Source organism: Triticum aestivum, chromosome 3B (genome assembly GCF_018294505.1).
Source record: "Triticum aestivum cultivar Chinese Spring chromosome 3B, IWGSC CS RefSeq v2.1, whole genome shotgun sequence".
Classification (NCBI taxonomy): Eukaryota; Viridiplantae; Streptophyta; class Magnoliopsida; order Poales; family Poaceae; genus Triticum; species Triticum aestivum.
The window spans coordinates 144,207,256-144,219,248 of NC_057801.1; the positions used below are offsets into that span (position 1 = coordinate 144,207,256).

Genomic DNA, 11,993 nt, shown 5'->3' on the forward strand with positions numbered 1-11,993 from the left:
TATATATAGGGAAAATGCATTCTACCACTAAGGGGTATGGGTTGCGGGTCGAGGAAAACTGATATTTTTGGAGCCCGGTTGGTTGGTTGGCCGGTCCGATTTTCTTGGTACTTCTGTTCTTTGTTTGGTCTTCGCTGTGTATACATAGTACTATAACTGATCGGAGGCAAGGTTCGTTTAGAAAAATCAGATCTGGATGCAACCTAACAATAATCCTCTTTGTCTTTCTCTCTCTTCCCCATCCATTAACAAGATTAGGATCGATGGAAATTACCAAAAGAGATCGAGGTACGCAATAATGTGACTGTTTTCCATCCATGTGTCTTGCTAATTGATTTCCCTTTTTCACGGCCAAGCAGTGGCGCACAAAAATTTCGTTTTACTAATGGGCTTGACTTGATTCATCTGCTCTCTCTTTACGAGAGGAAGCTGAATCGGGATAAATCATTAGAAGTAAAAGAAGGTAACATTGCATGCACCTTTATGTGATTTCCACACACGCATCATGCTAGCTGATTTTTAATTGTTCTTATTTTCATGCACATACATCATGCTAATCTCTTTCTGGCTTTTTTTTGTGTGCATGGATCAATTTTCCCTGTTACTGCACCGCCGGCGACGCAACCTGCGACCGTGGCTACATTATACGGGCTATCCCTACTCAGCCTCAACAAGCACCAACAACCAATATGTGACTGCTCTGACGGGCGGCGGCGACACCGATAGTGTACGGCTTCATATGTCGATGACTGCTTGCTTTAGCGTTGCATGGATCGGAGACCTACGACTTCATCTCTGCCACGACGAACGACTGTACCTGGCCTTACGTGTGAATGGTCTCGCACAGTGGTGGCCACGATGATATACATACAACTGCACACAGCCGACTAGTGACTACTCCCGGCAACAACGACGAACGGCTGCTCACAACCGATGACTGCTCTTGTGTCGAGACAACGATGACTGCTCCTGTGCTCTGATGGGTATATTAAGTTGATCATTAAGTCATAGATTTGTGTATGCACATGCATTAGCACGCATCATCATCAGACAAACAACCCATGTCCTCAAAAAAGTCTTCTAGCTAGTATATGCAGTTGCTTCAAGGTGTAGTATGTCATAGATACTTCATTTAATTTTATACTACAGTTACGTAATTTTTCAAGAGGCAATCTCACAATATACTATAGTACTTGTACCTGTATATGTGGAGAGAACATTTTGAATACGCCTTTCAATATCTTGGTATCTTCGTGTATTTTGTTCATTCAGACATACTCTTTATTTAGAGTCTATACTCTTGTCGGAGACACTCTTTTTTTTTGAAATACACCAACCATATACTCCATTCTTTATAAAATACCATGTACTCCAAAGAACTTCTTTATACACCATACTACTTTTTTCTATATATATATTTCATACTACTTTTTCATACACTACATTCTTAAGAATACCCTCACTTGTTGAATAAAACTAGGTTTACGAGAAACGAGAAGTATATCAAAAAGCACATGGTCCCCGTGTCCCCATTCTTAACTGAAAATACACATATACTACATACTTTTTCTCCGGTACAGATACTACATCCTTTTTTTTATGGGACAGATACTACATACTCTTTTTCTACGGGACAAATACTACATCCTCTTTTTTTATAGGACAAATACTACATACTCATTCCTATATAAAGAGTATATTGTATGGGGCATGTATAACAAACTCATTACTTTTGAGAATGGAGTATGTATAACAAAATCGTTTCTTTCAAGAATGGAGTATGAAGGACACTGATTTTCCAGAGAGTAAAAAGTATATAATCTGATCGTTCACAAAAAAAAGTACATAAGCTGATCGTTGTTGGAACTTGGAAGTACGGGGTAGATATACTAAGCTACTAGTCACTTATCCATTCAGCGTGATCCATGTGCATGTGGCCAAGAAATTAGCAGATTTGTTGTAGGTTGTTGCGATAGTACGTTCAATTTTCTAATTGGTTAATTAAACAATCTAGTGAGTTGACTGTTAACGGATCCATTTCAACCCGGTAAGACCTTTTCGTACATGCACAACGGGACAGGTGGCAGCAAACTAAGTAGGAGGTAACTACCACTGCTTGTAGTTAAAATTTGTCATATATATATATATATATATATATATATATATATATATATATATATATAGTTGATGGTGTGGGAGATGTTGTCAAAGTCCCCGGCGACAATGAGGTCCATCTAGGCGTCCACATGGATGACGAAATTCTGGTTGAGTTTTTCTCCTGCTTCACAGCGTGAAACCTGTAAATAGGATCCTTCCATGTGCACAAGTACTCCCCTCCGTCCCAAAAAAATATAAGATCGTTTTTGACACTAACCCAAAAAATATAAGATCATTTTTGACACTGACATCATAGTGTCAAAAACAATCTTATATTTTTTTTTGGGACGGAGGGAATAGTACTTTGCAAGCTTCTATCTCTGCCATCTGCCATACGCCCATACCAATTGCAGCTTAGCAGTTTGCATTTCCTCTGTTTACGGTGCTAATGTACGACTGCCACATACAGTTACTTAGTAGGTGGATATCAGGATTTTGACGTTGAATATTTGGTGCATATACGAGTCAAGTCGATCGATCAACTCCTCAAGTCTTATTGTAAAATAGCCAAATTTGTATCACGTTCAGAACTTGAGGTCCCCTTGGTTAAGAATCATATCATATATAACTAAGTCTATATCACATACTCCCTCCGTCGGAATTACTTGTCTCAAAAATGGATAAAAATGAATGTATCTACAACTAAAATACATCTAGATACATTCATTTCTTGAACGAGTAATTCCGAACGGAGGGAGTACCTTAAAGTCTTCATAGATAGACATGTCTGTATCACATTCATACCATAACTTGATCCATTCTCAAGTCCTCCCATAGCCTCCCAAAACCGCTCCCATGAAACCACATGAAAGCACTTTATTGGGCCAGTCATGAGACTAAATCCCTTCAGGCAAGACGATGTTCTATCTTGCAGTAGGCAAGCGCTATTTCGCAGAATAGGAGCACCAAGATGTCAGACAAAATTAGCTCAAAAATAAAAGATAACCGGCAAGAATTCACATACTCAAATATCAAGGTCTCCCACACAAAATAAAAAACTTCCCAACACCATTGCCAAAAAATGAATCTATTAATCAACATAAGCAAAGATAGAAGAAATAAAATGGTGCATGAAAAGATTGATCCAATTCCTTCTCAAAATAAAAGTCAATTCAAGCATATTACTAGAAACCAGCAAGACGTACATCTTCAACCAAGTATCCACTCCCAAACAAAATCTCTCACTACACAAACCTTGAACTTCTCTCAATCTCTGAACACTACAGATTTCTTTCACCTTTTTAGGGGATAGATAACACAAGGCTAGACCCAACATTTGGGAGGACAAAGGCCCTAATGCAGGGAGCCCTTCATTTATGCCTGCGCCTTTGCTTGTACAGCCTGCATCTTCTGTTGCAGCTTGATTATCTGCTTAGCAAAAACACATTAACAAAAGAAATTGGGCAATTCTTCTGAGCATTGCAGAGTTAACTGAATAGTCATACAGTATTGCGGGTAGTTAATTTCATGGCAAAGTAGTGAATTGTCGTGACGAGGATGACCATCATGGAGGTAGAATTTAAGGGCCTCTTTTATTCAAAGCAATCTATTATATTTTGTTTCCTAATTTCAAAGCTTATTTGATTTATAGGATTAGAACCCATAAAATCTTGGGACTACTTTGTATGCAATTCCAAAGGAATATTTCTGTTGGATCCAACCTCAGAGATTTTCCTTCGTTTCCGTGAGAAATATGGCGCACACTTAATCTTTCAAAAAGGACTCCTATTTCGTATTCATGTGTTTCCAGTAACCAACGGGCATATATGCTTCAACATGTTATGCCATCTAATTCCTAGATTTTTCATATTCCTGCGTTCTTGGATTAATGTGAATCAAAAAGGGCCAAAGTGGTTTGTTTGGATACTGATAGTTAGATGTGGGATTTTGGAAAACGAGTTTTCGGAGGATTTTTAGGAAAACCAGTTTTGGTTAGTTCTGGTTAGGCTTAGTGTTAAGGCAAGTATATGCAATTTGGATGGGTAAAATAGGAAAACACGATTTGCATTTTCCAAATCTATCGCCTCCACACAACTTTTCTCCATTACCGCTCACATGAATAGGAAGTGGCTGTTCCATCCTACACAGCACCTCTTGGTCAGAACAACTCCGACATGTTTGTGTGGTCCTCCTCACACTGCATCAACACCACCTCTTCGTCAAGCGCTCTAAGTGCTCTTCCGGCGAGATCACTGTCGCATATCTCAGGGCACGTGATTTCATCCAAGGGTGTGGCTATAGATCAACAAAAGGTTCAGGCTGTAGCTCATTGGCCAGCACCCAAGTCTGTACGGGCAGTGTCTGGCTTCTTAGGATTAGCTGGCTACTATCGTAAATTCAACCGTTACTTTGGCACCATGCCACCATCGCTGCACCCCTCACCAAGCTCCTCCGGAAGGAAGCATTTGTATGGACAACTGAGGCTGCCACAGCCTTTGCTCCCTTGAAGACCACTCTCACCACAGCGCGCGTGCTGCACCTCCCTGATTTCGCCCTCGACTTTGTGGTGGAATGTGATATGTCGGGCAGCGGTCTCGGGGCTATTTTGCATCAAGGTTCAGGGCCTCTGGCAACATGCCAAACTAGCAGCCTATGAGAGGGAGCTCATCGGCCTTGTACATGTTGTGCGGCACTAGCGACCGTACCTATGGGGGCGCATGTTTATGGTACATATAGACCATTACCGTTTGAAAATTTTGTTTGATCAGCGTTTGTCTACGATACCACAGCATCACTGGGCCAGCAAGCTACTTGGGTTTGGTTTCTGAGTTGAATTCAAGCCCGGGAACCAGAACCTTGTTGTTTTATGTACAAATTTGATTATTTATCCCCTGGAATAGCGCACTGGATTAGCCTGCTACCAAATCATTCTATATACCAAGAGTCAAACCGGAACTGCCACCAGAATGGTACTGACAAGCTGCAGATAACAGTCAGGAAAGCTTGACAATTGAAGGCGTGCAAAATTGATGTAACCTTATGTTGCAGAGATTTGGTCATGTGATGGCTACTGCCAAATAATCCTAGCTAGCCAGATTAAGTTTAAAAACAGATAATGAGATAAGGAAACAAGGTAGCATGAGCTCACAGTACATATATACAAGTACTACCACGTTTTTATCACACCATTTTGTTCTCTCTCATGCACTGAATCCTCTCATAAGTCTTAATTAGTACTGATGCTGGAATTATTTTAATCCTGTCTTAATTTCTTCTCCACTCAGGACCATAGGTTCTCTGTAGTTTCCCCCTTTATCACATCACCTCATTATCATTTTTCTCGGACAACGTCAGTCATTTTTCAACTTCCATCAGTGTCACTGTATCCAGCTCAACTTACTTTTTTAAAAACTATAATGCACTATACAGACAAAGTTCAGAAAGTGCCACGCATGTTAGCATTGTGCAGCTCTACAAATTCAAGGACACCATAACTATGTTGTTCAAAAAAACAGAGATGACAGAACATATGGTTTACCAAGACAATTAAAGTCGCTCCCGCACTCCAAACAAGTCCAAACAGTATTCACATACCAAAAATTAATCTAGGTAAGTTCCACATATCATCTTCTAATGGTTTTCCTTATGTGGTCAAGCAGCCCAAACAAAATTGATAAGGAAACAGTAACATACCAATTCCTTCTTGCTATTCTGTTTCTCCTCCAAGTCCTTAAGCGCCCGATCCATTCTCTTTCTGCAAAGAAAGTAATTCCACACCTTCATCACAGCATCAACACAATTCAAAACCGGTACAGATCAGCTCATAGCCACTCACAGCTCAGCCGTGATGTACTCGATGCGCTTCTTGATGTTGGCCTTCGCCTCCGCGTTGTCCTGCTTGACCAAAACTGGCCCGATCAGCTTGTACACGTTCGCCCCTTCATTCAGCAGCTCCAGCTCCTACGCACAAAGCCAAACTAGATCAAACCAGGTACTCACGCAAATCACCAATCGGAACAAAGTTGAACCAAGGAAGTGTGTGTTCATGCCTTGAGGACGAGTTCATTCTCGCCGACCTGGATGGTGAACTGCTTGCGGACCTCGTGATTCTTGGAGATGTCTGCAAGGGGGGCAGAAGAGATAGAGTTAGGGTTGCGAGCAGGGAGGGACGGGTTCGTCTCCCCCTCTCAAGGGATTTGCGGGCCGGGAAAGCGCACGTGCCTTTCTGGATCTTGCTGAGGGCGTTGGCCTGGGACTCGAGGTCGCGCTGCATATCGCGTACAGCAGCCGGTGCCGTTGCCAACGACGACGCCATGGCTGTCCCTGCTTCCTCCGCCGCCGCCGGCTTTAAGCGTGGGAGTGCAAATGTAGATGTGGCGTTGTCTTCTCTGTTTCCGGGTTTGGGCTTTCTGTAGCGTCCGCACTACCTGAAACAGCATGGAGAGCGACAAAGCTAAATCAAATCTTCGCGTGTGAGTCCTATGGGAATAGCTCACACATAGATGACATCCAAACTCTTATCCAACATATTTCATTCAGTTTTGCTAAAGCACATCTAGATGTGCTATAAGTATTGCACATCTAAGCCCTATGTCATTGATCTTACGCGGAGATTCGTGTGGGAATTTCTTTTTGCTTTTTCTTTTTCTTTTCATACTTGATTGTGTCACTTGGATGTGCAATAACTATGGCACATCTAGATTCTATTTCATTTGCATTCTCAACAAACTACACTGCAGTTTAGGAAAATGTTTGGCGCAAAAGATTGGGCGTATGGGATGGTCACAGAAGCAGTGAATCTACACCGCCAAAAATACCACAAGGCAATGGGCAGCACATTCCGGACAGCAAGATCAAATAGTTCTCTGGCGCATCCATCGATAAATAAACAAAGGGATCCGGCGCCCAGCTCTACGCTCCAAATGAGAATCCTACGAGCTCCGAGATCCCAAGCATACAGCCAGCGGTGAATGCGCCGGCGAATTTCCGACGCAGTCGCACCGACACAAACGTCCACGGCAACAGCAGACTCCGTAAGAGGCGCACGGAATCCCTCGAAAAGCCTCGGTTTTTCGCAGCACGGACGAAAGAAAAACAAAAATCGATTGAGACTAGGGTTTACCCAGAAAGACGAAAGTCGCTCCGGGCTGATCTCCGACGGGGGAGAGCAAGCGGAGCAGCAGTCCCGGCCGGTGGTTCAGGAGGAGATCGCGGTCTATAGGGGTAGGGGACGGAGAAGCTCTAGCCGGGGATGGCGGCAGTGGCGGCGGCCGGCGGCTGAAGTAATCGGGAGCGGCGGTGGGAGGGCCTGTTTGGTTGGTCACCTGGGCTCTATGCGGGGAATATGTGCCTGGTCTGGGCCTGAGAATCGAAATGGAAATTAGGCTGGCCAGTGCTAGATAGACTGCCTGGGCCTGTTCCAAAAAAAAAGAGAGACTAAGGCCGTCTCCAGTTTTAAAAAAAAGGCATCTTCAACATGGATCATCAAATTCATCTGGAAAAACATGGATCACCAAATGTCCACATACACGTATGAACGTGTCCATACATAATAATGCAGCACCCGTGCGCAGTTCCCTCACGCTAGGGTTTTCCTTCTCTCGTTGAGTTTTTGACTCCCCTGCCGCCGGTTTCCTCCATGGTTTCTGACTACAAGAGCTGGGGGGGGGGGGCGATCGCTGGTCGATTCCTCATCTCGAAGGAGCCGGGGAGTGGCGGACTTAGGGTTCAGAACAAAACCCGATCAGATCTTCGTCGGGTTAGGGACTAATGGCATCGGGAGGAGCGTCAGGCTCCTCGGGGGTGAGCGATGTGGAACGAATGATGGAAGAATTGGGCCTGAAAGAGGAAGACTTGGATGATGTGTTGTTTGACGAGCAACAGGCGCCGCCGGAAGAACCTCGATGGATCGCAATCGCCAAGGTCAATACCTCAAAATCTTATAGTCAAACTTAGTTCTATAGGAATATGAGATCTGCATGGGACATAGCGCAAGTAGCAAAGTTCAAAGCTCTTGAAGATAATAATTTGTATACGATCCAATTCTCTTGCTTGGGAGATTGGGAGAGAGTTATGCATGATGGCCCATGGAACTTCAGAGGGGATGCAGTGATTATAGCGTCGTATGATGGAATTTCCAAACCATCGACGGTAAAGATGGAGACAATTGACATCTGGATTCAAATTCACGATGTGCCTGATCTATATTCCCATCTGGTTACACCGCTTGCTGCTAAGGTGGGGGAGGTGCTCTTTGCATAAGCCCCATCACATGATTTTGTGGGAAACTTCTATCGAGTATGGGTGAGGATCAATGTGCTGAAACCTCTCAAGAACGCAGTCTCAATGATTAGAGAGGGCAAGAGATAGATCTATAAGGTCAAATACGAGAAGTTACCAGATTGGTGTGCCCTCTATGGTATGTTAGGGCATCTTTTTAAGGAGCATGGTAATGGAATTCATCCTAGATCAGCCTTGGAGTTTAAAGATCTTAGAGCATATTGGGCTATGCGTACGGGGTGAGGACCTGGAGAAGGCAGGGGACGTGGTGGAGGTCGAAGAGGAGGCAGGGCTGGCGGTCGGTCAGGTGGCAGATTTGAAGCAGACAGAGGCAACTATCCCGCAAGCAAATCTAAGGAAAAATCACATGAGGAGGAAGAAGTGGAGGACAGGGAGAGGGAAGAGGATGTGGACATGGATGATACGAATAGGAAAAGGATCACTGCGGGGGCGCTGCATGGCAATCAGCCGATCCCCCAGCCGCGAGCGTTGAAGGCATGGAGCTGGCCATCGTGGCATCTGCAAGTGCGGGGGTTAGCTTGCTTCCTCTCAGAGATCTCAAGAGACGATGCTCAACGGCGAAGACAAAGAGGCTTCAACTTCTACAGTGAAAAATTTGGCGGGCTCCTTCGAGGAGCGCCGCCATGCCCAATGAGTGCCTTATGCTGGAACTACCGTGGCGCGGGCAAACCTGCGGCAGTCCGAGAGCTTCGTGAGTTCGCAAGGAAGTTTGCCCCTACCGTGCTTGGGATTGTGGAGACTCAAATCGCCGGTGCACATGTAGAAGCTCTAGCAAGTTCTTTAGGTTATGAAAAATCTTATGCAATAAGTAGCCAGGGAAGAAGTGGTGGAATTGGAATTTTTTGGAATAATACAAGCAATATTGAAATCTTGGGCGATTCGTGCTATCATATTGATGCTAAAGTGCAGGTGGAAGGACAGGAGCCGTGGCGTTTTACAATCATATATGGAGAAGCACAAACAAACCTTAGGCATCAGACATGGGATCTGTTAAAAGGAATATCAACTTTGAATGACCTGCCGTGGTTGTGTATGGGGGATTTCAACGAAGTGCTACGTCCGGATGAACACCAAGGAGTAGCTAATCGTAGTAATGCACAAATACAAGCTTTTCGGGACGCGGTTGATGTTTGCATGCTCATGGATTTAGGCCATCAGGGTCGTTTCTGGACTTCTGAAAAAAGAGTGGCAGGGGGGTCTTACACTCAAGTCAGGCTAGACCGCGCGCTGGCGTCTCCTAGCTAGTGCGCGCGTTTCCCGCTAGCTACTCTGAGCCACCACTCGGCTGCATCGTCTGATCATGGGCCAATCTTCCTTCAGTTTGAGAACACAGAAGCAGGTACCTCGGCCCCCAAGGTTTTTTTGTTATGAAGTAATGTGGGAGAAGCACGAGGAATGGCAGCAGAACATCTCAGCCCAATGGAATGCGGTCTCACCTGGATATGGCGTTGGCGACTTCCGGGACAAGCTGCTGCGAATATCCCAAGATATTACATCATGGAGTAGGGACTCTTTTGGTAGTGTGAGGAAGGAGATAAAGGATCTAAATCGTCAACTACAGCAGCTGCATGATGACCCAGCCTGAACTGGCCCAGTACATGTGGAGATCAAAATTTGTGATAGATTGGTCGAGCTATACCACAGGGAGGAAATAATGTGGCGCCAGCGATCTCGGTTACAATTGTTGACAGAGGGGGATCGAAACACGAGGTTCTTTCATATGAGGGCGAGTATGAGACGGAAGAAGAACATGATTAAAGCGCTTTATAACTCCCTTGGTATATATACAGAGGATCCTGTGGAGTTGAAGGCAATGGTGTTGGATTTTTACAAATCTATGTATACTTCAGAAGGGGTTCAGGGCATTGATGAGGTTCTGAGACATGTCTCACATAAAGTAACACCGGAGATGAATGAATCCTTGTGCGCACCATACTCAAGGGAAGAAGTGAAGCATGCTCTTTTTCAGATGTTTCCCACAAAGGCACCGGGGCCCGACGACTTTCCAGCACATTTTTATCAGAGGCACTAGGATCTGTGTGGTGATGAAGTAACTTCGGTGGTGATGAGAATAATCAGGGGAGAAGAAAGCCCGAAAAGTATTAACGATACGGTCATTGTTTTGATCCCAAAGGTAATGAACCCGTCTCAGTTGTCCCAATTCCGGCCAATTAGCATTTGCAATGTGCTTTATAAGATCGCCTCAAAAGTGGTGGCCAATAGGCTGAAGGTGGTTTTGCCAGAGATCATATCAAAGGAGCAATCAACCTTTGTCCCAGGTAGACTCATAACTGATAACATTATATGTGCTTATGAATGCCTTCATTTTATGAAGAGGAACAGGTCCAAATCAAACAACTTTTGCGCGGTCAAGTTTGATATGATGAAGGCCTATGATAGATTAGAATGGGATTACCTGCAAGCAATCATGGGCAAATTTGGTTTTGCTACCCAATGGATTCAGATAGTCATGGCCATGGTTAGGTCTGTTTCTTTCTCGGTCTTGTTTAATGGAGAGAAGCTTGAATAGTTCAAACCGTCGAGAGGTATTCGACAGGGAGATCCCATTTACCCTTACCTATTCTTACTTGCAGCAGTGGGCCTTTCGTGTCTATTAAAATCTAGTTCACAGTCGTCTTTGCTCGGAATCAAGGTGGCCCCCTCAGCTCCAGCTGTTAACCACCTTTTGTTTGCAGATGACAGCCTGCTGCTTTTTAAGTCTACCGTGGAGGGTGCAAATCTGGTTTCAAACCTGTTGGATGTTTATTCTGCGACATCGGGGCATCGAGTGAATCATGACAAGTCATCAATTTACTTCAGTAAAGGGTGCCCTGATTCTCTCAGGCAGGAGGTGAAAAACTGTTTGAATGTGCAGAATGAGTGCCTTAGTGAGAAATATTTGGGCTTGCCGACAGAGTTGGGGCATTCAAAGAATGGTACATTCAAATATCTAAGGGATAGGGTTTGGGAGAAGATAAAAGGTTGGATGGAGAAACTTTTGTCAGCTGCCGAGAAAGAGGTTCTCATCAAATCAGTAGCACAATCCATACCTGTCTTTTCCATGTCTTGTTTCAGATTGCCAAGAGGTTTATGTGAAAGCATCACCTCGATCATAAGACAGTTTTGGTGGGGAAGCAAGCAAGGAAGGAGAAGGCCCTGTTGGGTGTCATGGGATGTTATTACACGACCAAAAAATCTAGGAGGGTTGGGCTTTAGAGACATGGAACTTTTTAACCTTGCATTACTAGCAAGACAATCATGGAGACTGTTGAATGAGCCCAACTCCCTCAGTGCGAGACTGCTGAAGGCAGTATATTTCCCTGATACTACAATCCTAGAGGCGGAGCTTGGCCACCATCCATCATAGATTTGGCGAGTTGTCCTTAATGGCAGAGATATAATGAGACTTGGCATTGTATGCAGAATATGAGATGGTACCACAACAAACATCTGGACACACAATTGGATACCCCGAGATCTTTTACTGCGACCGATCAGGGCCATGGTTGACAATCCACCACAGCTAGTGTCTGAGCTCATCGATGCAACATCAACAAGTTGGAAGGAGGAGCTAGTACGCCAAGTTTTTACTCCTC

At 44.3% G+C, this 11,993-nt stretch overlaps 1 protein-coding gene and 1 long non-coding RNA gene across 3 annotated transcripts; one reads left to right on the forward strand and one right to left on the reverse strand.

Moving 5' to 3' along the window:
* The first annotated feature begins 53 nt into the window (after positions 1-53).
* On the forward strand, positions 54-1,240 carry LOC123065053 (uncharacterized). Its single transcript, XR_006430888.1, has 2 exons — positions 54-463; positions 666-1,240. It is a non-coding gene; the product is annotated as an uncharacterized lncRNA (long non-coding RNA).
* A 1,981-nt stretch (positions 1,241-3,221) lies between these two features.
* On the reverse strand, positions 3,222-7,473 carry LOC123069055 (prefoldin subunit 6). 2 transcript variants are annotated; one of them, XM_044491797.1, is made up of 6 exons: positions 7,220-7,473; positions 6,319-6,524; positions 6,147-6,217; positions 5,933-6,057; positions 5,791-5,851; positions 3,222-3,525 (listed from the first exon to the last, which is right to left on the reverse strand). In XM_044491797.1, the coding sequence occupies exons 2-6, from the start codon at positions 6,410-6,412 to the stop codon at positions 3,472-3,474; spliced, it is 405 nt and encodes a 134-aa protein (XP_044347732.1). In that variant the 5' UTR covers positions 6,413-6,524; positions 7,220-7,473; the 3' UTR covers positions 3,222-3,471. The 2 variants fall into 2 exon arrangements, with proteins under 2 accessions (XP_044347732.1, XP_044347733.1); XM_044491798.1 differs by having other exon boundaries at positions 6,319-6,520; positions 7,220-7,461.
* Positions 7,474-11,993: the final 4,520 nt, after the last annotated feature.